The sequence below is a fragment of the Pseudorca crassidens genome, chromosome 14 (genome assembly GCF_039906515.1).
Source record: "Pseudorca crassidens isolate mPseCra1 chromosome 14, mPseCra1.hap1, whole genome shotgun sequence".
Classification (NCBI taxonomy): Eukaryota; Metazoa; Chordata; class Mammalia; order Artiodactyla; family Delphinidae; genus Pseudorca; species Pseudorca crassidens.
Window position 1 is genome coordinate 26,496,654 of NC_090309.1, and position 24,516 is coordinate 26,521,169.

The following is a 24,516-nucleotide window of genomic DNA, read 5'->3' on the forward strand; positions in this document are numbered from 1 at the left end:
CATTGAACGCTGGATCTTCTCGCAGATGCCCAGTGCTTTCTTGCCTCAGAGCAGGTGGTCGCTTCCCCAGTGTTGCCTTTTCCATCGCTGCTCACAAAGATGTGAATTTGGGCCCTTCTCACTTTCAGGGTTTTAACCCAGGTACTCTCAGGAGGTGAAGTCCCCCTGACTCTGACCTAGTGAATCAAATACAGGAGCACGGTCTGCACCATGCAACCTCCAGGCCAGACCCAGCTGGAGTTTCCCAAGTGTCACCTGAGCCCGATGGTGACTCGTGGAAACTTTGGCTCTAGAAAATCCATCTGTAGTGAACATCTCCCACTGTGTGAAGGACCACTGTGTTGGCAGTAGAGCCCACCTCCCACAGTGAAGATGAACTCAGATACTGTTTTTCCCAGACTCCCTTGCAGCTACTTGGCATGTCAAGGGCACATGGCCTAGATTCTAGGAGTCAGCTATCCCTACCAGAGTCAGGTCCCTGAGAACTTTCTGTGACAGCAATAGTTGCAGGGGGGTCACATTCTCACCACAACTGTGGTGGACCCTTTGGGGCCTTGCAGATGACGGGCCCTGGGGCTTCATCACGTTCACAGGAACTTGCTTCTCATTGCAGTTTCGGACCATGATGGAGTCTTTGGCTGTCATCAGTCCAGCAGGGGGTGAGGCTAGGGTAAATGTGGGGACCAGGAGAGCACTGCTTGGTTCAGAAGACAGCGAGTTCAGAGGACCGTTGAGCTGGAACAGAGGGTTCTTTCACAGGGGCAGGGGAAGATGAGGCTGGAGGACCCCAAAAGCCCAGTTAAGGAACCTAGTCATCATCTTGCAAGAGGCACTGACATTTTTGAAAAATGAACTTTTATTTGGGAATAATTTTGGATTTACAGAAAAGTTTCAAAAATGGCACAGAGAGTTTCCATATATCCCTCACCCAGTTTTCCCTAGTGCTAACATCTTAACATTATATGGTACATTTGTTAAAACTAAGAAGCTGACATTGGTACATTACTGTTACCCAAACTCCAGACTTGAGTTGGATTTCACTAGTTTTTCCACTAATATCTTTTTTCTATTCCAGGATCCAATCCAGGATACCACTCTGCATGTAGACAGCAACCTTTTTAAAGGAGAATATTAACATTATTAAGGGTGTTTTAGGAGAACCACCTGATCCCAATGGACAGGTTGGTCCAGGAACTGGGATAGGAAGGCACTTGTAAAGGCATTCCAGAACCTTCGAACTTCCAAATACACCCCACTGCCCAGCATCTGAAGGGGCTCACCACCTTGAAGATGCAGGGCCTGCTCAGGGCCCCAGGGGGCCAAAGGTATATTTAGGATACACCTGGGAGCCAAAAAAAAGAAAAATTCCTTCCTCTGGAATTCTCTGGGGGTCCAGTGGTTAGGACTCTGCACTTTCACTGCCAAGGGCCCAGTTTCAATCCCTGGTTGGGGAACTAAGATCCTGCAAGCTGCGTGGTGTGGCAAAAAAAAAAAAAAAAAAAAGATACACCTGAGAGCCTCCACCCAGCAGTGCTGGTAAGCTAGAAGGTCTTCCTACCCAGGCAACAAAAGCAGGCTGGTAAACCCAGACAGGCAGCCAAAGAAGTACGTGCTTGCCCTCTTTTCTGAAAGTCTAGACTCATCTCCCTTACAAGTCAGTTTGATGTGGAAAGAGAACAGGCTCTACAGGGGGTCAGGATGGACCAGGGTTTAAGTCCTGGCTCCATCGCTTACTGATAGACCATGTGTGAGTTACTGAACTTCTCTGAGCTGCAGTTTCCTCACTGATAAAAACTGGAATATTACACTTCCTTCATAAGATTATTGAGAGGATTGATTAACATTTACACAGTGTTCGGGAGGGGCTGGCACACACACAGTAGACAGTCAATAATCGGCTCCCTTTGATGACACGCGGAGGAGGGGGGGGTCTGGACCTATAATTTTCTTGCATATCCTCAAAGTGCTTAACATTTGGAAAGTAATTCATACATTGATGATTGTGATATGGAGCTCTCACACCCAGTGACCTGAGAAAGGGCAGATCATGACTCCGGTTACAACATTCATTTATTTAGCAAGTCTCTGTTAGTCACTCACTAAATATCAATAAATAGATACATGTCAGGCACTGTGCTAAGTGACTAAGATGGTCTGCGTTGAGGATGGCAAAGCCCAGGAGGGAGAGGTACCTCCAGACAACTTTATTCAGGTCTGATGCATAGTTTAATAAGCAGAGGGTCCAAGGCACAAAGCCTGGATGCTTGTGTGAGGGGAGAGGGAAGAGCCTCACACAGAGAGGAGGAGCACTCTTGGGACTGGCAGAATAAGTAGGTCTTCCAGTTAAAAAAGAGTGGGGAAAAGGTGAGAGGGAGGGAGAGAAAAGCATCCCATTATGCGGGAAACACAGGTTGTATTCTGGAACCTAGGTTAGTCTTGTGGGTTTATGGAATGAGTGGTGGGAGGTGAGGTTATAAAAACATGGCAGCTGGGATACTTCCACACGGGAAGGGCTGAGGGGCAGCTATCTGGTGGCAGGGGTGGGTCTTGAGACCCGACCTGAAGCTGTTCTTTTGCAAAGCAACCACAGGTCTTTAATTCATGGTTTATTTGAGGCATCTCAGGAAAGAGACGATTAGTGGTAATAGTGATGGGCGGGCTTTGGCCGGGGATTTGGCCGGGGCTTGGCCGGTGAGTGGGCGTTCCAGCCACTCCTGGCTTTGGCCGCCCATACCGGGAAGGGAGCCCTGTGAGCGCCCTGACACAGCAGGTAGAGTGAATGAATGCTGGCGAGTCAACCACAATATCCACTACACCTGCAACTAGAGAAACAAAGTGAGGTGCAGAGAAGATTTGAGAGATTTCAGAGATGAAAAGGTAGACTTTGGTGAAAAAGGAGGGGACAATGAGAGCTGGAGGGGCAAAGATGACTCCAAAGCTTCTAGTGAGTCAACTGGGTAAATGGAGAAGCAGGAGAAACGGATTTTGCTGGCTGAGGTGGGGGTGGGGTTGAGAACTCTGTCTTGTACACACTGAGCATAAGGGATGCCCAGGTAATGACATCCAGAGGTCAATATAGCTGTAGCTTTAAAAGTCATCTTCCTGTCTGTGATTTGCTTCAAAATCATCTGAGAATGGTGGGTAGGCTATAGATGAAACAAAATTGGCTATGAGTAGATAACTGAAGTGGGTGAGAAAGTAAAAATTAGCTCATGTTCAGGGGAAGAAAAAGCTGCCCTGCCATTCGTCAGGCTGGGAGGACAGACATAGGTTAGGCTAGCTACAAAGTTACTATGAAACAATATTCCTCCTAAGGGCACACTGCAACTAAAGTATCATAACCACCCTCTTTTTTGTGTGACTACTGCTTTCCGACTCACTGGGAGACCTTGTTCTCTAAAATCATAGACCATCAGAAACTTTGCTGTTTGAAATTTTATCAGTAAAAATGCATCACCCTTCTGTTGCCAGGAGGATCTAAGTCACCTTGACACAGGGAAGCAGTCGTTTTTTTTTTTTTCTTTTCTTTTCTTTTTTGGCCTTACCACATGGCTTGCGGGATTTTAGTTCCCCAACCAGGAATCGTACCCATGCCCCCAGCAGTGAAAGCGCGGAGTCCTAACCACTGGACTGCCAGGGAATTCCCAGGGAAGCAGTCTTGATTTGCAAACCAGGTTCAGAGCTTCAGATAAGGGGCTTCTGAGCACAACATTCCATGTTTATCTTAACTTTGCACTTCCTAAGGAAATGAACCTTTCCTTAGTGCAGTTCAGACCAGATGTTGACTCCTGCTTTGCGTTGAGCCTATCAAAACATTGCTTCATTTAAATTTTACCAAAATTCTATCCTTACCCTAAGTCCTATAACTCTCTCTTTGCCTGTTTGGTGAGACACCCATAGCTTCTCTGGTATGTGGTCTCCTTCATTTCAATGAGTTAATAAATCTGATTTTTGTCAAAATACAGGTCTGTTCCCAGTGATCTTAGGCTGATTGATTATGACATGAGCAATAGGGATATGGGAGTTCTCTGTACTATTCTCTACGCTATTGCAAATGATCCACATTTTCCATAACATCTCCAAGTTTTTAAAAGTCCTCACCCCATGTTAATAGTGCACACCTTGACAGTGTTTGAGATTTGTGCAAGGCAAAATGCTTGCCCCACGCCAGAAAAAGTCCACAACCTAATCCCTGGCACCTGTGAATGTTACTTTACTAGCAAAAGGGACTTTGCAGATGTAGTTAAGGCTAAAGACCTTGAAATGGGAGAGTATTCTGGATTCTCCAGATGAGCCCAATGTAATCAAGTGGGCCCTTAAAAGCAAAGAACCTTTCCTGGCTGTGGTCAGAGAGAGATGTGATGATGAAAGAGTCAGAGATGCAACATTGAAGAGGAAGGGACCACAAGCCAAGGAATGTGGGCAGCATCTAGAAGACAAAAAAGGTAAGGGAACAAATTTTCCTCTAGAACCCCCAGAAAGGAACACAGCCATGTTGATAATTTGATTTTAACCCAGTAAGACCCATGGTAGAGTTCTGACTTACAAAACTGTGAGATAATAAGTCTGTACTGCTTTAAGTCACCTTTATGGTAATTTGATACGGCAACAATAGAAAACAAATACAAGACCACAAACAAGAGGAGTGAGTAAAGACAGAAGTGAGCCAAGGGTGCCTGGGGCAACACCAACACTTTAGAGGAGAGGAAACAAAGGTGAGTCAGCCAAGGAGACAGAAAGGGAGACACCAAGTAGTGGAAAAGCCAGAAGAGACCAACAAAGGAAAGAGTTCCAAGAAGGAGAAAGTAGGGACTTCCCTGGTGGTCCAGTGGCTAAGACTCCATGCTCCCAATGCAGGGGGCTGGGTACAATCCCTGGTCTGGGAACTAGATCTCACATGCTGCAACTAAGAGTTCGCATTCCGCAACTAAAGATCCCGCATGCCACAACGAAGATCCCGTGTGCCGCAACTAATGCCCGGCACAGCTAAATAAATAAACACTAAAATAAAAAAATTTATAAAAAAAAAAGGAGAAAGTGGTCCGGAGATTTAAACTGCCTACTCTTTAAAGTGAGGGCTGAAGAAGCTTAGTCTTTCAATTTTAAAATACATGTTATTTTATTGCTTCATTTTCCCAGTGATTCTCGCATTTGTATATAAAACAGCCTCTTTCACCTGAAACTTCACCTTCTCCTTTCATGTTAAAAGCCTGAGAGTTTGAGAACTTTCACAGCCTCAATCCACGTTATAAACCCATTAAGGTAATTATTCTGGTTCTAGAACAGCAGGTTTTACCACATCGTAAGCCGGAAAGAAATGTAGCTGTTTTAATGTGTTAATCCCAGTTATTTGACTCTGGGGGACCGTCTAATCCAAGAGTGAGAACAGCCCACCCAGACTGGCCTGCCAGTGCAGACCTAATCTCCATATTTAAACACTTCACCCAGACCTACCTCCACCCCCATCCTTAAAGTCCCAAACTACGTCTCATTAAATATGTACTCTCTCTTGCCAGACCAGCTCAGCTACCAATTTGGAAAATGGCAAATTATTTCACCCAGGTGAGACTGTTGATGGCTTTGACTATCTTAGAGAACAGTTACATTCTAAAGGCAATGTTTACAAATGGAAAGAAACGCTGAATTTGTAGATTTTCAGACTTTAGAAGACTAAGTGAAGAATGTGGAGAGGAGGATATTCTTAAATGATAAGCTCATTAACCTCATCAAGTTTTGACAGTCTGGGCCTAATGCCTCATTCTCACATGAAGGCCTTGGCACACAACATTTTTCTCTGCCTAAATACCCCACTCATTCTTCAGAATTCAGAATAGATGTCACTTTTGCAAGGGGACTATCCCAGATTATGTTGGCTCTTCCTGTTATAGGCCCCCACGGTACACCTGTACATCTTTTGAAACAGTCACTACACCTGCAATACTTGTTCAGTGTCTATCACCCTCTCCATTAGATGACAAGTTCTGTGAGGTGAGGACAAGGTCTGCCTTCTGTTGTGTTCACTGTTATCTCCTTGGTCCCTAGCATATGGCAGAGAGTGAAATATTTGTTGATGATTGAATAAATGAATGAAGGGTGGGGACCTAGTGCTCTTACTCTGGGTTTACAGGTGATTTCTACATTAGTGGTTCCTGGAAACTTAAATGGGAATGAAACATTCAGGCCCCTCAAAGCTAAAGGACCAAAACCATTGAGTTTCCAAAACACACCGAATACCCTGTGTTCATCCCTGGTCTTGTCCAAAGCCTGAAGCAGCAAATAAACACAAGAACAAGTGGGACAGATTTTCACCATGTCTTTTCTACAAATGGTGTTGGAATAACTGGATATACACATGCAAAAGAATGACGTTGAATCCCTTCCTTACACTCTACACAAAAATTAACTCAAAATGGATCACATAGAGCTTCCCTGGTGGCGCAGTGGTTGAGAGTCCACCTGCCGATGCAGGGGACACGGGTTCGTGCCCCGGTCCGGGAAGATCCCACATGCCGTGGAGTGGCTGGGCCTGTGAGCCATGGCCGCTGAGCCTGCGCGTCTGGAACCTGTGCTCCGCAACGGGAGAGGCCACAACAGTGAGAGGCCCGCGTACCGCAAAAAAAAAGACAAAAAAGGTATCACAGACCTAATGTAAGAGCTAAAACTATACAAATCTCAGAAGAAAACATAGGAGATGTTTGTGACCCTGGGTTATTCAAAACTTTCTTAGACATGGTGCCAAGATAAGTGACAAGAATAAATTTGATGTCATCAAGATAAAAAACTTTTGTGCTTCAAAGGACACTATCAAAATGAAAATACAACCCACAGAATGGGAGAAAACATGTGTATATCATATACATAATAAGGACTTGTATCCAGAATATATACCCTTACAACTCAACAATAAAAAGCCAAATAACAGAATTGGAAAAAATGGACAAAGGATTTGAGTAGACATTTTTTTCCAAAGAAGATATACAAATGACCAATAAGCACATGAAAAGTTTTGCTCAACATAGTTAGCCATTAAGGGAATGTAAATCAAAGCCACAATGAGATACGCCTTCACTCCTCCTATTAGGATGGTTATAATCAAAATGATAGGTGGCAAGGATGTGGAGAAAGTGGAACACTCATACATTGCTGGAGGGAATGTAACATGGAATTCTGGAAGTTTAGCAGTTCCTCAAACAGTTAACGTGGAGTTATCATTTGACCCAATAATTCCGTTCCTCGGTATATACCCAAGAGCAATGAAAACATACGTCCACACAAAAACCTGTATATGAATTTTCATAGCAGTGTTATTCTTAATAGTCAAAAAATGGAATCTACATGTGCCTCAATGGATGAATAGATAAACAAAATGTGGTATAGTCACAAAACGAAATATTTAGTCATAAAAAGGAATGAAGTACTGATACGTGTTACAACTTGGATGAAGCCTGAAAACCTTAAAATGAAAGAAGCCAGTCACAAAAGGCCACATAGTATGTGATTCCATTTATATGAAATGTCCAGAATAGGCCAATCAGTAGAGATAGAAAGTAGACTGGTGATTGCCCAGGGCGGGGCGCATGTGGGTGGGGATTGTGGGGGAGTGACAGCAGCTGGTGTGGCATTTCTTCTGAGGGTGATGAAAACATTCTAGAACTGATTGTGGCGATGGTTGCATGACCCTATGACTATACTAAAAACTACTGAATTGTACACTTTAAATGGGTGAATTGTATGGTATGTGAATTACATCTCAGTAAAGCTGTTAACATTTTCTTAAGCAGGATAGGGGCTTCCCTGGTGGTGCAGTGGCTAAGAATCCACCTGCCAATGCAGGGGACACGGGTTCGAGCCCTGGTCCGGGAAGATCCCACATGCTGCGGAGCAACTAAGCCCGTGCGCCACAACTACTTAGCCTGCTCTCTAGAGCCCGTGCGCCGTAACTACTGAGTCCATGCTCTAGAGAGCCCGCGAGCCACAACTACTGAAGCCCGCACACCTACAGCCTGTGCTCCGCAACAAGAGAAGCCACCACAAGGAGAAGTCCGCGCACCACAACAAAGAGTAGCCCCCGCGCACAGCAATGAAGACCCAAGGCAGCCAAAAATAAATTAAAAAAAAAATTTTTTTTAAAGTAGGATAAAGAAATGCCGTGCGATTTCAAAACATCCCACAGTTGTTAGAAACCAGTCTCACACTCGTTTTCCCAAGCATGAAGGGAAACCCAGGTTTCTGTCTCCTAGGACACTCTGGGTCCCAAGCTCATTCATTTTCCTGCGGGCCTGTGCAACTGTCAAGGGCTCAGAGCAGGAATTCCGATCCCGGTGAATCGTGGATCTGCAGTCTTCTTTCAATGAAGCACTTCCATTCTATAGAGCCATGTATTTTTCTCTCTTAACAATAAACTGTCCTTGAAGTTTGAAGTGCAGCACAAAAAATTATTTTCTTTCTTTCCAGCATAGACAGATTCACTCCATTAAGGTCAACTGAAACTCACTGGGTCAGGTGTTTGGAGCAGGCCAGAGTGCCAGGATGACCGAACCCTAAATATCAGATGCTGAACTTTTAGGCTCATGATTTGTTCTCTCCCTCCTTCCCTCCCTTTCTTTCATCCAGGTTCTTCAGCTCTAAGACAAAGGTCTAAATCCCCACCCCATCCCCCAAACCAAGAGTGCTGGATGGGAAGAGACAGAGGAGCTTCCTGGAGTTTGGGCTCCATTTCCTGGCTCTGGGGACTCACACTTGAGCATCCACCCACTCCTGAGTCACTTTACTTCCCTTCTTCATGACTAAGGCAGAGCTTGGTTAGGGGTCCTAGAAGCAGTTCCCACCCTGGCATGTCAGAAGGAGCCAGTGAACACACAGGGAAGTCTGGCTGGTGAAGGATTCAAGAAGAAGAAAAGCAAAGACTTTTCTCACGTGAAAATGGCCAGTCTAGAGGGGAGCTCAGAGCAGGCACCAGTAGACACACGCTGAAATAAATGAACAACTGGATAGCAAAATCCACAAAAATGTAGACTTTATTTAAGAAGTCCTTGAGATATAAAGGAAGACAAAGGCAGGGTCCAAGGGTAATAGAAACCTAACCCCTGAGTGTCAGAGCACTCTAGGTGTAAAAGGAGATTGGAGTGGGGATGGGAAGGTGGGTGACTTGGTATTCTTCTGGCTTCAAAAAGTCAGACAGCCCAGATCACAGCTAGAACATCCTGGTACTGGTTATAGATTCTTTACAAAGGTGTTTACCTGTGGGAAAGAGAAAAACCAAAAGTTAATTTCACATTTTCAGGAGACTACACAATAGTCCATCCATAATGCATATGTAGCCAAGCCCATGAGTTTTTGTGAGGAAGGGAAAATAGGTATGGAAAGGAAATGTGACCTGCCCAGGGTCCTACAGTATCAAGTGGCAGAGCTGGATAGAATCCAGAAGTCTCATTTCCCTAGTTCTAGAATACCTTAGAGGAGGGAGTCAGCTGGAAAGCACATATTACAAGTCAAGTATTTAACAGTTATTGGCCCAAAATATTAGAGAACAGGGATTATGTTACTAACTTCTACAAGGCCCCACAGGCTTTGGAGTGTGAAATGCAATGTGAGGCACAATGCACAGGGCCCATACTGAAGTCTGAAGCAATAAAAGCGCAAAAAAGGAAATCTACTAGAAAGCAGGAGTTAAGGTCTTCCCCACCCTCTTCAGGAGCGCTTCTTGTTTGGTTACTTCTTCAGAAAAATCATCATTGACATCCAATACCAGCACTGGAATGTTCAGCAGAGCCTCAGAGCAGAGCCTATAAGAAGCATGAACATTTAGGGAACAGAAAAAAGATGGCAGGTTTCACATACTCACCAGTCTTAATAATTCAGAACAGATCTAAGGTCACATACCTTCTTAAGGAAATTTCATGTAAACAGTAGTTTAGAAAAAGAATTCCATAAAGTTGGCTGGGAAGATGAGGCTGAAATTCCTCTTTAGTCTTGAGACTGATACTGAAGGTCGGAGCCTCAAACATTTTAAATGGACACCACACCAAGCCTGAAGGGAGGAAAGGCTGAAACTAGGAATGTCAACTTAGTACATTGACAATTTCTCTACAGTTTTTCAGCCCTTTACCCTGAGCCAACTATGTCATCATAATCAATCACCACGGTCAGTCAGGGAATGTCAAAAAACAAAAGAGCTGGAGAAACAGAATCTAATCAAAAGTTTACTGGAATATATAGATTATATCCAATATTAAATTTCTGATTTGGATAATGCTTGACAATTCCAACCACTTCCAGCACATTCTGAACCTGCTTAAGGGGCTGCATGTTGAACTTCCTGTACTTTAATGACTGGCTGCAGGAAGGCAGGCCTCTGTCCACTGCTGCTCTCTTCTCCACTTACGGGGTTGTTTTGCGGACAAGCCAGGCTTCATGCTGAGCATGCAGCTGCTCAAGATACGCCAACTCAATTCCTTTCTCCTCTTCCCTGGCCCTCAGGTGTAGCCTCTTCAGACAAACCTGAAAGACAATCCCCAGGATCTGCTGAGCTCTTTGGTTATTTCAGCTGTTACAGAAGCTGGGGTGCTCTCAGACCCACTTGCCATGTCTATCCTGGGCACTAGCACTAAGACTTTGCTTCTGCTGCCTTGTTTTTTTATTCAATCACAGGTTAATAACAAACATCATCTACCCTGGGAACCTGGAATTAACCTTTTTTTCCTCCTCCCAGCCACATCCAGGAAGTCACCGAATTCTCTTTAATCTCTCTTCAGCTGGCTCTCACCTTGCCTCTCTCACCTCTGCCCTGGTCAGGCCTCATCATCTCTCACCTGGACTACGAGCAAGCGCCTTCTGGCTCCCTGCCTCCCGGAAGCGGTGAAGCATGTGGAAAGAGCACAGGCCCTAAAGTCTCAAAGTCCAGGGTTAAATTCCCGTCTTCACCAGGCAGCAGCGGGGCAAGCTTTGTGGGCTTCCATTTCCTCCCCCTTCATCAATCCCACGGGTTGCTGTGAAGATTTACAGAGGGAGCCCATCAAGTTCCTGGCAAATGCTGTCTTTCCTCCCAGTTTTCCTGCTCAGTCCACCCTTCCAGAGTATCGCAATATACAGTTGTCCCTCGGTATCTGTGGTAAGGGGGGGTTGGTTCCAGGACCCCCTGAGGATACAAATATCCAAGGCTGCTCAAGTCCCTTATGTGTATGAAATGACAGTGGGCTCTCCACATCAGTGGGGTCTGTGTCTGCAGATATGGAGGGTTGACTGTAACGGTATCACTCTCCTTGCTTAAAATACCTCACAGGGTCCTTATCGTCTTCAGCCCGGATTCAAGGAAGTATGAGGAACATCATATTTACCAAAGGGTAAGTAATTTGAAACATCTCTTTCGTATCATATCAAACACTCACTCCGGGGCACAATGCAAATTCTGCATAGGTCAAAGGTAAAGAAGTAAAAAAAGTGAGGCTTGAGACGAACTCTCCATCCTCCACTCCTTCCAGAGTGTGCATAATTTCACTCTGATCAGAAAGTTTGAAGCACAATGGCTCAGGGAATGTCAGCTTCTCCTTTACTGGCCATACAAGGCCATTTCCAGAGTCTGGCCACCCCTCCTAACTCTCCACTTTCAACTTCCTTAGCTCCTTCCTCCCCTGGACCCATGGCTTCAGCCAGATTTGGCCTCCTGACTGCGGTACAGATCAAGCTCTTGCACATCTCAAAACTTTTGCTCTGAATGTTTGCTTTGCCTGAATTGCCTTCCTTCCTCTCTCTCCCTGGCAAATGCTTTATTATTCAATGTCATCTGTCCTGGGAAGAACAAGTAGATTAACTCACTGATTTAGGACTTCTCTCTTTCAAACATTTAAACTTTATTCCCAATGTAAACTTTATCCCCAAACGTAGGATACAATAGCCCTAAAGATGCAGAGTCTTTGCTGTTTCCCTCTTGTCCCATCTTTCCTCTAAGGAAAGAAAATCATATAAACACATTTCATTTATGATCTTATGTCCAACTTTTCAAACTGATTAACACAGATCTAACATGTTAATACTTTTAGCACTTACCCCTTTTCATCTCTTTCCCCTGAATTAAGAACTGCTCTAAACTTAGTTGAAGTCCTTGTCCTAGGGATTCTATAATCTAGTTAGATAACAAGTAAAACGACATACACAAAATAGCAAATCAAGTGCTGAACTGGGAGGTTTGGATCTTAAGTGTGGCGGTCAGATAAGGGAGGCAGCAGTTGGGCTTAGGCAGTCAGAGGTGCTTCCCGGAAGAGGCACGGCTCTGCCTTTATCTCTGGTACCAGCTTACTCAGCACCACTCTGCGAGCCAGGTGCTACGCTAGGCCCTGGACAAACACAGACCCCCAGTGGCATTTCAGCTGTATCAGGTGACAGAGGGAGGTCTGCACAGGGTGCTCTAAGGGCACAGTGACTGGGGGAGACCCAGGAGGCAGGCCAGAGTCCGTCTGGTTCAGGGCTGAGCGCAGGGCCTGGTAGAGCAGGTGGTCAATAAATATTTGTTGCACATACTCACTGAACATTTTCATTTCTGACCTAGACTATCTCTATCAGCCTTTTGCTCCTACTTGACTCTTTTCCATTTCTGCTTTCCTTGGCTCTGAACCTCCTCTTTCTCCTTCGGTCATCCTGCCCCTACTGGCATCCTCATCACTGACTGCTTCCAGACGTCTCCCCTTGTTCCCCTGCCTGCCCATCACACAGCTTTACACCACTGACTTCCTGATACCCAGTCTCCACCCCACTGATGACAGGTGTTAGTGACTTGTTGTATACTTTCAGAGAGATTCACGCATTTCACATTCTTAACCCCACCTTTAAAAAAAAAACCCATACATATAAAAGGTCTCCTACCACGCACTTAGTTCTTATTTTTCTTTACTTAACAATATGTCTTGAAGATTGTCACATGTCAGCATAGTACTTTCTAGTTCTTTTTCATGACTTCAGAATTGATCAGTGCATGGATGGAGCATAATCTATTCAACCGGTCCCTACTGATGACTACTGGGCTGTTTACAATAACTTGCTATTGTAAACAATGTTGCCTTGCACATGAACCATTTTGCCCATGTGGGAGCATATTTATGGAGTAAATTCCAAGGAGCATGATTAATAGGTCAAAAGTATGTGCACTGCTGGTACAGGCTGCCAAGCTGCCTCCTTAGAGGCTGACCAATTCACATTCCTGCCAGCAAGGTAGCTTCAGGATTTCTAAATATAGCAAAGCTACCTAGTTTTCCTGAGAGAAAAATATTATCAGAATTAATGAAAATGCGTATTTTTTAGAATGTGGCTTTATGGTTTCAATTATACACAGGGCAGAGCAATTCTTTTTATAAAAGCTATAATTATTCATTCATTGCTGGCAGGCAAACATTGATGCTAAAGTCTCGCCTGCTAAACTGGGCTATCATTTCCCTTTGCACTGTTAATTTGCTTAATAGAGCAAACTTTTCTTCCCTCCAGAAGCCTAGGTAAACTTCTATTTTGAGCATTTGGCATAATTGTTGCTTTACTGATATGGTTACAACAAGTTCTTTAAAAAAAAAAAACCTGTGCAGACAGTGCTTTAGTCTGGTACCTCTTTACCTCAGTCCTCATGGGGAGGACATACTGAATGTGAATAGGAAAGACAGTGCAGCTGGAAATGGCAGCTGCCCCTTCATTCCCCTGCCCGCTGCATCCTCACCGCCGGAAGAGCTGCTGTTCGGACTGCTTGAAGTCAGAGACAGCAACTGGACAGTGACTGCTAGTGGGTCTGGCCGCTGTGCTTCTCAAGCCCAGCATCCAGGTGCCACTTGTTCCCAGGCCTTTGCAGCACGCTGTGTCCAGACTGCAAACACGGCCTGGCTCTTGGAGGCACACTGGCCAGCTGCACTCTCTCTTCCCGATTCCATGGGGCACTGAGGCCCAGCCATTTCTCTTCTGATTTTTTACTGTTGGCTCGCTTGCTTTTTACAATTTAGGGGAGAGTAGGTGGGAAGGAGCAAAAGGCCCTACTTGAGCCCATCCCTCGAGCTCTAAACGTAGCATCTGCCAGGGGATTGAGCACTTGCACAGCTTTCTACACAGAGGTGTTTTCACTTCTGTTCTGCTCTCTCTTAGATATAGTTCCCTTTGGGTCTCACAGAAGAGGTCAGTGGTGACTTCAGGGGAAGGATATCGACATTCCTGGTTCCTGGCTCTAATGCCATCAAAATAGCACCAAAATCCCCATTCAATATCAAAATGAATAAGCAATTTTTTTCTAACATCAAGTTGCAGTAATCCTTCAACCCTTATTCTACCCCAGCTGAAATACCCCAATTCGTCTCTCCAAAAAGATGTATCAGCCACACCATAAAAATAACAGTCACCACCACCACTGTCATCATCATTGTCTCTTCTCACAAAGTCATTCCAAGTACACAAAGAAGTGAGGAAGACGTTCTTCCTTCCCTTGCTGGGTCCCAGTGTCCCAGCAGGTTAGGTTAGGTTAGGTTAGGAACCAGGAAAAGGCTAGGTCAGTACTTTCAATTCTTCTCTTAATGCTTAGCCCCTCAATCTACTTCTGCTTTCAACTATCCATCCCATGAACTCCTACTGGAAACCTGTCACCTCTTCAAAATCCAACCACAATCTTCACTCAGTTCAAGTCCACAATGCTCTTACTCATCCATGAGCCCTCCTGGGGGCCAGGATTTTCCTCTCACTCTGAACCCTACACTCAGCTACTTCAAACCATCCTTTTGGCAGGGGTCTCCTTTTCCCCTAATCACTGACACCAATCCCTGCCCCTACAGTACAATCACCCTCATAATTGGCCTCTTCTATTCCTGCTCCCAGGCAATGAAGACTACTGTGCAAGAAGTCATAAATACGCAAGGCAGCTACTTTCAGCTTCATTATTTTCACAGAAGGTTCTCAGCCCTCTGGCTTCACTGCATCTCTAGCTAAGTTTCACTTTAAACCTGAGACTCTATTTACTTCCGTGTAATCTCTTTATTTCCTCCTATGATCTAGCTTCTGCCTCACAATCTTCAGAAGCTCCTGACACAAAGAGCCCCAATACCTGGTCCCTGTCACACCCAAGGCATTCAAACTGGTCAGGCCCTTCCATCCGGTCCTGTCGTCTCTGGCTCCTGTGAGCCTGTGCAACTGGGGCTCTCCCACCCATTTTCTGATCAGTCAATCTGCTCTCAGCCTTCCCCCTTCCACAAGACTCAGTCCTGTCTCTAAGAGCACGGCCTCTAGCCTGAAGGGAGCTTTCCCTCCTAAGATAATGTGGTATATCTGGCATTTGACTGTATGTCAGATATTTGTCTAAAAAGGTGAGAACAACACATCCCTCAAAAAATAACCCCTGCCTTGACTCCCACTCCAGAAGAGCCCTTAGAAATCACTAGCCTGAGACACTGGATTTGACAGACAAGGACTCCTCTGGGGAAAGGTTTCCAGGGCCTGCGCACGGTCACTGCCTGTTGGCAGAGCTAAGGACCACTGCTGTCTCCAGAGACTCCAGTGCTGCTGCCATAACATCACCCTACTGTGTGCTGGGCTGGCTCCAAGGTCCAAGTCAGAGGGTCATGGGATGCAACTTCCACAGTCCATCTTGCCTTACCAGTGGCACCCTTAAGGTTCAAAAGGAGACTATAAATTAGGATGGTATCAGGATGAGGTGAGGAAACACTTTTCCTCCTCCTGACATGCTATCCAGGAAACCACCAAGACCATCACAGACTCTGATGACCCAGTTAGAGGGAAGGAAAAGCTGAGGCAACTGGCTACAGGTTAGCTGATCAGAGGGTCAAACCTGCAGACCCTGGTGATAAACATAAAGCCCAATTTTCTCTGTGTGGTTGCTACAGCAAGAAGGACACTTTCTACGCACAGGCATTGGCTTTAGCACTCTGCTTCAGAAAGCCTGTGGGTGCTCACGCTAGGATGGGAGGCTACTCATCCATTGCTCTCCGTGCTCCAGGTAATACCCACAATCGACCTTCTCCAACTGGAAAATCAGGGGCTCAGAGAACATCACCTCTTAAGTTTCATATGGCCCTAAAGTCTAAGGCTTTAAATTCTGTGTTACCTGGGGAGCAGCCTGGAGGTAGATGAAGCCATGTAATCTGAGCCGGCTGGCAAACTCCTGCAGGAGAAAATAATGCCAGTCCTGATAGATATGCCATTCGATGTCACTGAGGGAACCATTTTCAAAAAGAGTCTTTGCAAAGATATACCTGATTGGAAATGTAAGTAGGATGGGGAGAGGGGAGGAGAATGGGAAAGGGAATGAAAGGCCAAAGAAAGAGAGAAGCAAAAAAAAAAAAATCAATAACCAACTTGTTCCATGTCTGTCCAAACCACTTAACCTTTCTAGCTCCTCATCAATCTTTTTTTTTCTTTTTCTGTTTTAACTGAAGTATAGTTGACACTTAACCTTTCTAGTTCCTCACCCATCTTTAAGAAATCTGAATTCTTCACCTATGTCTCTCCCTCCTTGCTCAACACTAAGATGAGAATAGAATTTAGACTTCAGAGGCCAAAATCACAGCTCTCTGGATGGATTAATCCACTGGAAGAAAAGGAACACTGAAAGAGAATATCATTGGTCGCTAACAATTTTCCCTGCTGGAAACCAGTCAAAACATATAGCAAATGGTGCATGTAAACTCAAACTTGCATGTAAGCTCAAACTTTTAAGATTTCCTTATTATTACTGCAAGTAAACCCCCAAACAAAAAGCCAATCTAGTATAAAGCACCCACCACTTTTAATTTAAGGACTCAAGCCTTCTGAGTCTCCAGGCTACTGAGCCAACTTTTTGCCTACTTGAGAAGTAGAGCAGGAACTGTATTTAAACGGTGTCACCTATGGAGCAGTAAATGCACTTCCTACTAACTGCAGTATTACCAAGAAAGCAGACTCTCCTCCAAAGCAAGCACATATAAGCTCTTGCTTCCTCCGCTTCTGAGCTTCTAATCCAGATACAAGAAAGCTAAATCTAAAAACCAAACTAGTTTTGCCCCTTGCTTACTTCCATAACTAAAGGAGGATCTGGTGAATAGGAAATAAGAGTTAACTAGAAACCATCATGTCAGGAGGGTCAGTTCTGCTTTCAAACCTCAGGCATCTTGATACAAAACACAATTTACATCCTGAACAATGAACTCCAGTTTCTAAGGCAACGCTCAGCAACTGGCTACTTCTGGGAAAATGAAATTCAGAATCCTTATCTATGAATGGCTCAGGGAAGTATACACCGCAAGGCTGCGAGTGTTGCAATAAGAGAATGGCTTGCAGAGTCACACTCCTGAGTCTGGCCTGGCTTCAAAATTCACTAGCTGTGTCACCAGGGGCAAGACATCAAACTCTCAGCCTGCTTCTTCCTCTGTACAAAGGTAACAGTTGAACGCAACTCACAGAGTTGTGAGGACTGTATGTAATACTTACAAGGTGCTTACAAGAGTGACTGGCACATAGTACTCAAGACACCTTAGCTGTCACTGTAACTACTTCATCATTAGGCTATGAAGGCACTAATTTGGGAGCTCCAGAAGTCAACTCTTCCAGTCTGGAATGGCTTAGCTAAAGCCTAGCTGAAGGCAACAAAGAAAAGAGGCGAATTTCTAATTCAGTATCTGAAAAATGTTTTCAGCTTCTTCACAGGTAACATGGAAATTAAGATCTTATAAAGAGAAAGTAAATATCTGTTAATAAGTCCTATAAAAGGGCCCTCGCCTTTTTTGAAGATGAGCACTTCTTTATTTCTCCAGAGCTGGTGGTGAAGGGGCAAGAGGGCATAGAAGGCCGTGGTGCTGACTGCTGAGGGGAGGGAACCCTGCAGCCCGAATGCAGGGGCTGCAGGGAAGAACCAGCTTAAGGACCTAGGCATAAAGGTCCCTGCTCTAAAACCACATGCTATTATTTTCTTTCAACTCAAACAGAAAAGATTTCGATTTCTCCCTCCCTGTCATCCACTCTCCCAAACAAGCCATGTTCCTCCTTTGGAACACATATAACACACATAAGCACACGTGCAGTCTCAAAGTTCCCCGTTAGACTAAGGTCACCGTGAAGGCAACGACTGGGTCTGCTCTGCTTACTGCTGCTGTCCAGTGCCTAAACATAGGCGGCATTCAACAAATCTGTGCTGAGCAAATGAATAAATGGATAAATGTTTAAAGGAGTGGAAGTCCCAAGGTTTTGTACCTTCTAAACAAAGTATTCTATTTCTAAGGGGTCTCTCACATGTCTATCTCACTAAAGGGCTGGAAATCAAAAGACTGATGGTAGGGACTTCCCTGGCGGTCCAGTGGTTAAGACTCAGAGCTTCCACTGCAGGGGACACGGGTTCGATCCCTGGTCAGGGAATTAAGATCCCACATGCTGCACAGCGAGGCCAAAAAAAAAAAAGATGGTGAATGTTTCCAAGCAGGTAGTAATATGTAATGCATCTTCCTAATTCAAGAGGCATGGCTTGGGAGAGGGGAAAGGAAAATAGGTAGTAGGATATCCAACAGTTGAAAAAGAACTAAAATCTATAGCCCAACCATTTAAAATTCACATATTTCGCTTTTATAAAGAGTAGGCTCTCTCTTGGGGTCCACAGAGAAGGAATGCCTAGTCTATAGGGTTTGTTTTATGTATCTTGAATGATTTTTAAGTAATGTCTAAAAAAAAAAAATCACAATACATTTACAAATGTATTCTTATTTTTTTCCCTCCAGGAGGCTTTATGGGAGCACTAAGGAGCAGAGCTAGTTTTTCTAATTTGGAATTAAATGGGTAACCAATCTAGTGTTTTCAGAAGTGAGTGGACAATAAAAATGCAACATTTTCCATTTTGATAACTCAAGGGGCTTAAGATAGACCATCATGCCACCATTTCACACTGACAGAGGTCATTCATAACCTTCAGATAAAAAACCCTCAGTGATGTCCAGATTAAGGCACCCTCACTTCATCTTCAAATGGCTTATACACAAGTCACAGACTGGTTTTGTGGCAGAACCAGGAATTCCAGAGCATAGATGGACTAGCTCCTCTAGAACAGACGGGCTGAATTCCCAAGTTATCTGCGAGCTTTCATTAAAAGTGACTCCTCATCTCACTCCCTCAGGTGGTCAGGATGATGCTCTTCGTCTGACCTGTAAGAGATTGGATGTCTCTTACAGATTCTGGCCAACAATAAGCCCTGCCACACAACAAAGGGTCAAAAAAGGTTAAATCCAAGATAGAAGCCAATTTTACAAGTCTGCTATTTCTACTCAGAAATCCTTTCTTGAAGAATTTAAAAAAAGGATAAATTTATTTCTCCTATCATTTTAGGAACACATTTTAATTCCGACTGCTTTTTTCTCCCAGGTGATAACCAACCACTGATTCATTTGGTTTCCTAGAACATATGCTGCTACTTAAGTGTCTATTCTGTGCCTTTTAGCATGTAATGGTTATACTAGGTAGCTACCCGCCTGCTTCTATGCTAGAAAAGAATAAGGAAACATAATCAGTGCCAATGTGAGAAATTAAATGCATTCAGATTATGAAAAACACAGTCTCCTTTCTTGACATATATGGTAACTGTGAAATTATAAGTCTGAACAAATCTGTATAGTGTTGTCTTTAAAAAGACAATTTTTTCAAGTGTCATTTTCAATGACAAGAGCAGTGCAGAGTCTGAGCAAGAGGAGAAAACATGCAGCGCTAAGCACAGAGCTTGTGACTGCTGGAGGGCTCAGGGTCTTACCTGTCGCTGTATACAGACCTCTCAAAGATCTGTACTGCCTGCTTGGCCTCTAAGAGTTTCTCAGGGAAGGGCTCCAACTGTACTTTCAGGCGGCTCATAAAAGAAAATGTCTGGAATGTGTAGCACCATCGTGCTGGCTCCTGGTACATCATATCCAGCAAGTTTCCAAGACTGGGGGCAGTGCAGGCCTAGAGGTAAATTATGAAAGAGGAGAATTTCCTAGAAGGCATATTTACTTCACAGTGTTTACCGCCCTTCTACCCATCCGCCCACAAGTGTAATAATCAATGAGATGCAATTACAAAAGTTTCCTTCCACTAAAAAGATATAATCACATCCCTCAGCTTAGTCAAAGCTACATAATCAAGGAAGAGATTTTCCTACCTTACTAGACAAGAATCTGACAGAGGGAGATGACATGCCACCTTCAGCATACCAAAGAACAGCAGAGGAAGAACCACCCATAGAATTAGCACATTCGCTGATTGGTGGGTTTGTGGAGCATGTTGGAGGAGGACTTAACAATCAACAACCATCTGAAACTCTACTTGGAATCAGATGTTTCCACCGTAACACTATGTTGCTTCTCTTTTGAGCTTCCATTTGTGGCTATTTCTTTCTAAAACTTCAACCCAGACAAGAAAGTAACTGATTATTTGAAAATCCAACCAACCAAACCGAGTTCTCTCTCCCTTATAGCAAGGCTACAGTTTGTTAAACAAACAAATGAACAAACAAAAACAAACAAATCCCTCCTCCTCGATTCTAGACACTTTATGAAAGGCATGTGAAGACCCACTTACTCAGCAGGTGCAGGTGGGAACGTGTCTAAGATACTCAGGAACCCCGGATTCTTTCCTGGGCTCTGCCACTGACTCAACCCAAAAGTGAGTTTTGCGAAAAGCACTCTGATCTGCGTTCATTCAGTCACCATGAACTGAAGGCCTGTGTGGATAAGATGCTACGTGAGCTAGGTGCTGTAAGGGGTACAGAAACAAAACTAAGATTTATCTCAATGTTCACTGTGCTATGTTATCTCATTTAATCTTCAAAACCGCATCATGAGGTAGGTACTACTGTTATGCCCATTTTCTTGAGGAGAACATCCACTCAGAAAGGTTAAGGAACTTACTTGTCCAAAGTTTCATGGTAAGTGTTGAATGGGGACTCAAACCTGGCTTCCTCTAACTTCTTCATTCTAATATTTCTCCATATAAAGGCAAGCAAGACATGGTTCCCAAACTCAAGTAGCTCATAATGCATATGGAAAGGGGGTGACAAAGATATGGAGAGCTAGACTATAAAGCAGAACATACAACAAAGGGGTGATCACGGTATGGTGGAGGGAATCTGAGAAAGTTTCTGGAAAAAAGTGGCATTAAGCTGGGAAGTAAATGATACATAGAATCTCCACAGATGGAAATGGGGATTAAGAAGAAAGTATTTCAGGTAGAGACAAAAATACACGGGGTGGGGGGAAAGGTTAGACAACCACAAGTGGTCCAGTTTGGCTAAATATCACCCCTGGATTCCAAAGAGGGGTCCTATGCTTTGGAAGCCTTCAGCAGAGTATGTGTGTAGAGCAGAGTGGATCACAAAACAACTTCCCTGCTTTCAATTCTGCAACCCACAAACACAAACCAGCCTCACAAATGGCCCCTGGCCGAGAGCTGGAGGTTGAAGCAGGAGGACAAATTTGAATCTACTCGAGTCTCCCGTGGTGTCACTAGAGACTGGAGGCAGCCCATGGTTACAGCATAGCTCTGAGACTGCAGGGAAGCCTGCTGAGTGGAGTAGGGCACTGCGATGGCAGATGCACTAGGTTGACTGGGTGGGGATTCTACCAGCAGGCTTTGGGTTACCAAAGGGAGCCTGTTCCAGAATAAAAAACTGTACAGAGGCCTACACAATTTCTAAAGAACCTATTTCAGCTACAGAACGTATGCAAATATCCCTTCAAACATATACACAATAGAGGGACAATCACTGGATATAAAAATATCCAGCAATTCAAAAGGAGTGGACCCATCCGTGTGTTCAGGACAAGCAGCCTCTCAGGAGACAGAGCTATTGCCACAAACAGGAGAAAACAAAAAAATCTCAATGGGACTTGAGACTGCCACGTTGATGAGAACAGGCTATCATAAAAGAGGAACAACTGACTTTCCTGGCAGTCCAGTGGTTAAGACTCTGCACTTCCACTGCAGGGGGCATGGGTTTGATCCCTGGTCGGGGAACTAAGATCCCACATGCAGCGTGGCGTGGTCAGAAAACAAACAAAACGGAGCAATATGAAAAGAACATTCTTAGAGGAGAAAAACGCAATTGCCAAAACAAAACTCCCAATGAAGATAGTAACCAGCAGACGGTAAACTGCAGTAAACCTAACTAGTGAATATCATACAGAATATCAACTCAAGAAATTTCCCCTAAACTAAGAGAAAAAAAGCAGAAAATTATGAAAGAAATAAAAAGAAATACAGTTTAGGAGATCCAATATACATTGTTATACAGTGGTAGGGTATTTTTTGTTTTTTCTTTCTTTTCTCTGGAAAGATACATCAAGATGTAATGTCACGTGTGTCCTACCTGACAGCAGTGAATACAATTTTGTATCAAACAACTTTTCAAACAAAGGCTAAAATGATGTGCAACTTCACAGTACCCATATCTCAGACAAAGCTACCTAACCAAAGCAAACGATTTTCCTTCTCATGAGATAAAATTCCAATATAGAATGGTGAAATGCCACGCCCAATAAAAAAAGAGATCAGCAGAGGAAGATCACTACTCATAAGGTCTCCTTCTCATCAAATTTCACCATCACTGAGAATCACTGTCTAGTAGAAACATGACATATCTCTAGGTATTTTAGAACAGAAAGGAAGTTTAAAACCATGCTACAACTAGGAGTTATAGTCAGGGGGAACTGATCAGATGAAAAAGAAGCCAAAATCAAAGAAAAAAATTGAAGAAAATCTCTGAAGATGTGAGACTTTCCACCAGAGAAACTCACTAAGTACCAGAAAGGATTTAATATAGATTTACATACACAGCTTTCACACACACACACACCCAGACCTAACCTAGCAAGATGTCAACAATTCATGAAAGCAAAACAAAACAAAAACTTAATGAGGGGGAAAACATTAATTACTTATTAAAAAAAAAAGATCAGAGCCATATAACACTTCCCTACAACAGAAACTAAAGACATTTTAAGACAAGAAATCACTCAGAAATTATACCAACCACATTCTGAAAAAAAAATGCTCTAAAATATATTTCAACCAATTGGAAAATGAATCAAAATAAAGAATTAAGAAATGGGAAGAAGTAATAAGAAGACAGTGGTCAGTGAATGACCAGTAGAACAGTTAAGTATAAAGTAATTATTATGAATGTGGTGAAGAAGTTTACTGCCAATTTCTATAGTTAAAAGAGAAATTTCAGGGAATTTCCTGGTGGTCCAGTGGACTTGGTAGGACTTGGTACTTTCACTGCTGGTATCCAGGTTCAATCCCTGGTCAGGAAACTAAGATCCCACAAGCCTTGTGGCATGGCCAGAAAAAAAAAAAAGAGAGAGAGAGAGAGAGAGAGAAATGTCACTACGTAAAAACATTCTGGATCTATAAAGCTATAGATTTCTATACCTGGGGGATGGAGTCTGGAGAAGAAAGTAATAAAAAAAAAGTAGTAAAATTTATTTTTTTCTTTCATAGAGACCCCATTAACATTGATAAATAGGTTTAAACATTTATATATATATATATATTTTATTGAAGTATAGTTGTTTTACAATGTTATATTAGTTTCAGGTGTACAGCATAATGATTCTGTATTTTTGCAATTTATACTCCATTATAGTTTATTACAAGATAATGGCTATAATTCTCTGTGCTGTACAGTATACCCTTGTTGCCTCATCTATTTTATACATGGTAGTTTATACCTGTTAATCCTACATCCCTAATTTGTTCCTCCCCCTTCCCTCTCTCCTTTGGTAACCACAAGTTTGTTTTCTATATGTGTGAGTCTTAAACATGTATATTTTTAATTTAAACGTTTCCACTAGTAGAGTAAAAATAGTAAAATTTCCATACGAATGAAGGGGAGATAAATGAAAGAAATATTCAAATACAGCAAAAAGGAAAAAAAGGAGATGAAAGCACAAAATAAGGTGGCAGGAATAAATTAAACATAATCATGATAAAAGAGAAAAATTCCCAGGAAAGGCAAACCCTAAGATTGGGTAAAAGCTAAAAATCCTGTTCATAAGTGAAACGCCTAAAACAAGATGACATACATTAGCTGAAAGTAGAGGGGCAGCAAAATCCACCAGGTAGATGCAAATAAAACGAATGCAGATGTGGCAAAGCTGTATTAAGAAAAAAAAAGCACTGGGACTTCCCTGGTGGTCCAGTGGTTAAGACGCCACGTTCCCAATGCAGGGGGCCCGGGTTCGATCCCTGGTCATGGAACTAGATACCGCATGCCACCAATAAGAGCCCACATGCCAAATAAATTAATTTAATTAATTTTTTTAAAAAGCATTAAATTCTACAAGACTAGTAAAGCAATAAAGACGCCACAAAAAAGTCATGAACCTTTTTACATGGAATAATAAAGCACTGAAATACAAAAATATAAAGTCAATTAAAACTACAAGGAGAAATAGACAAAACACAATAAAAGAACAAAACTTTAGTACACTTCTCTCAGAATTTAATAAAAACAGTAGACTCTCAGAATAAGAATTTGGAGGATAAGACTCTTAATCACTA

The 24,516-nt window shown here is 43.3% G+C and overlaps 1 protein-coding gene across 9 annotated transcripts in view; it reads right to left on the reverse strand.

Moving 5' to 3' along the window:
• Positions 1-8,999: 8,999 nt before the first annotated feature.
• DGUOK (deoxyguanosine kinase) overlaps positions 9,000-24,516 on the reverse strand; it is a 36,153-nt gene continuing 20,636 nt past the window's right edge. For 2 of the 9 annotated variants that reach the window (XM_067704661.1, XM_067704660.1), the window contains exons 2-7: positions 20,536-20,677; positions 19,733-19,920; positions 16,076-16,223; positions 10,385-10,500; positions 9,686-9,785; positions 9,000-9,240 (exon numbers count right to left, since the gene is read on the reverse strand). In XM_067704661.1, coding sequence (XP_067560762.1) covers positions 9,214-9,240; positions 9,686-9,785; positions 10,385-10,500; positions 16,076-16,223; positions 19,733-19,884 — 543 coding nt within the window. In that variant the 5' untranslated portion in view covers positions 19,885-19,920; positions 20,536-20,677 and the 3' untranslated portion in view covers positions 9,000-9,213. The other 7 variants (XM_067704655.1, XM_067704659.1, XR_010934421.1 and 4 more) reach the window with 6 other exon arrangements.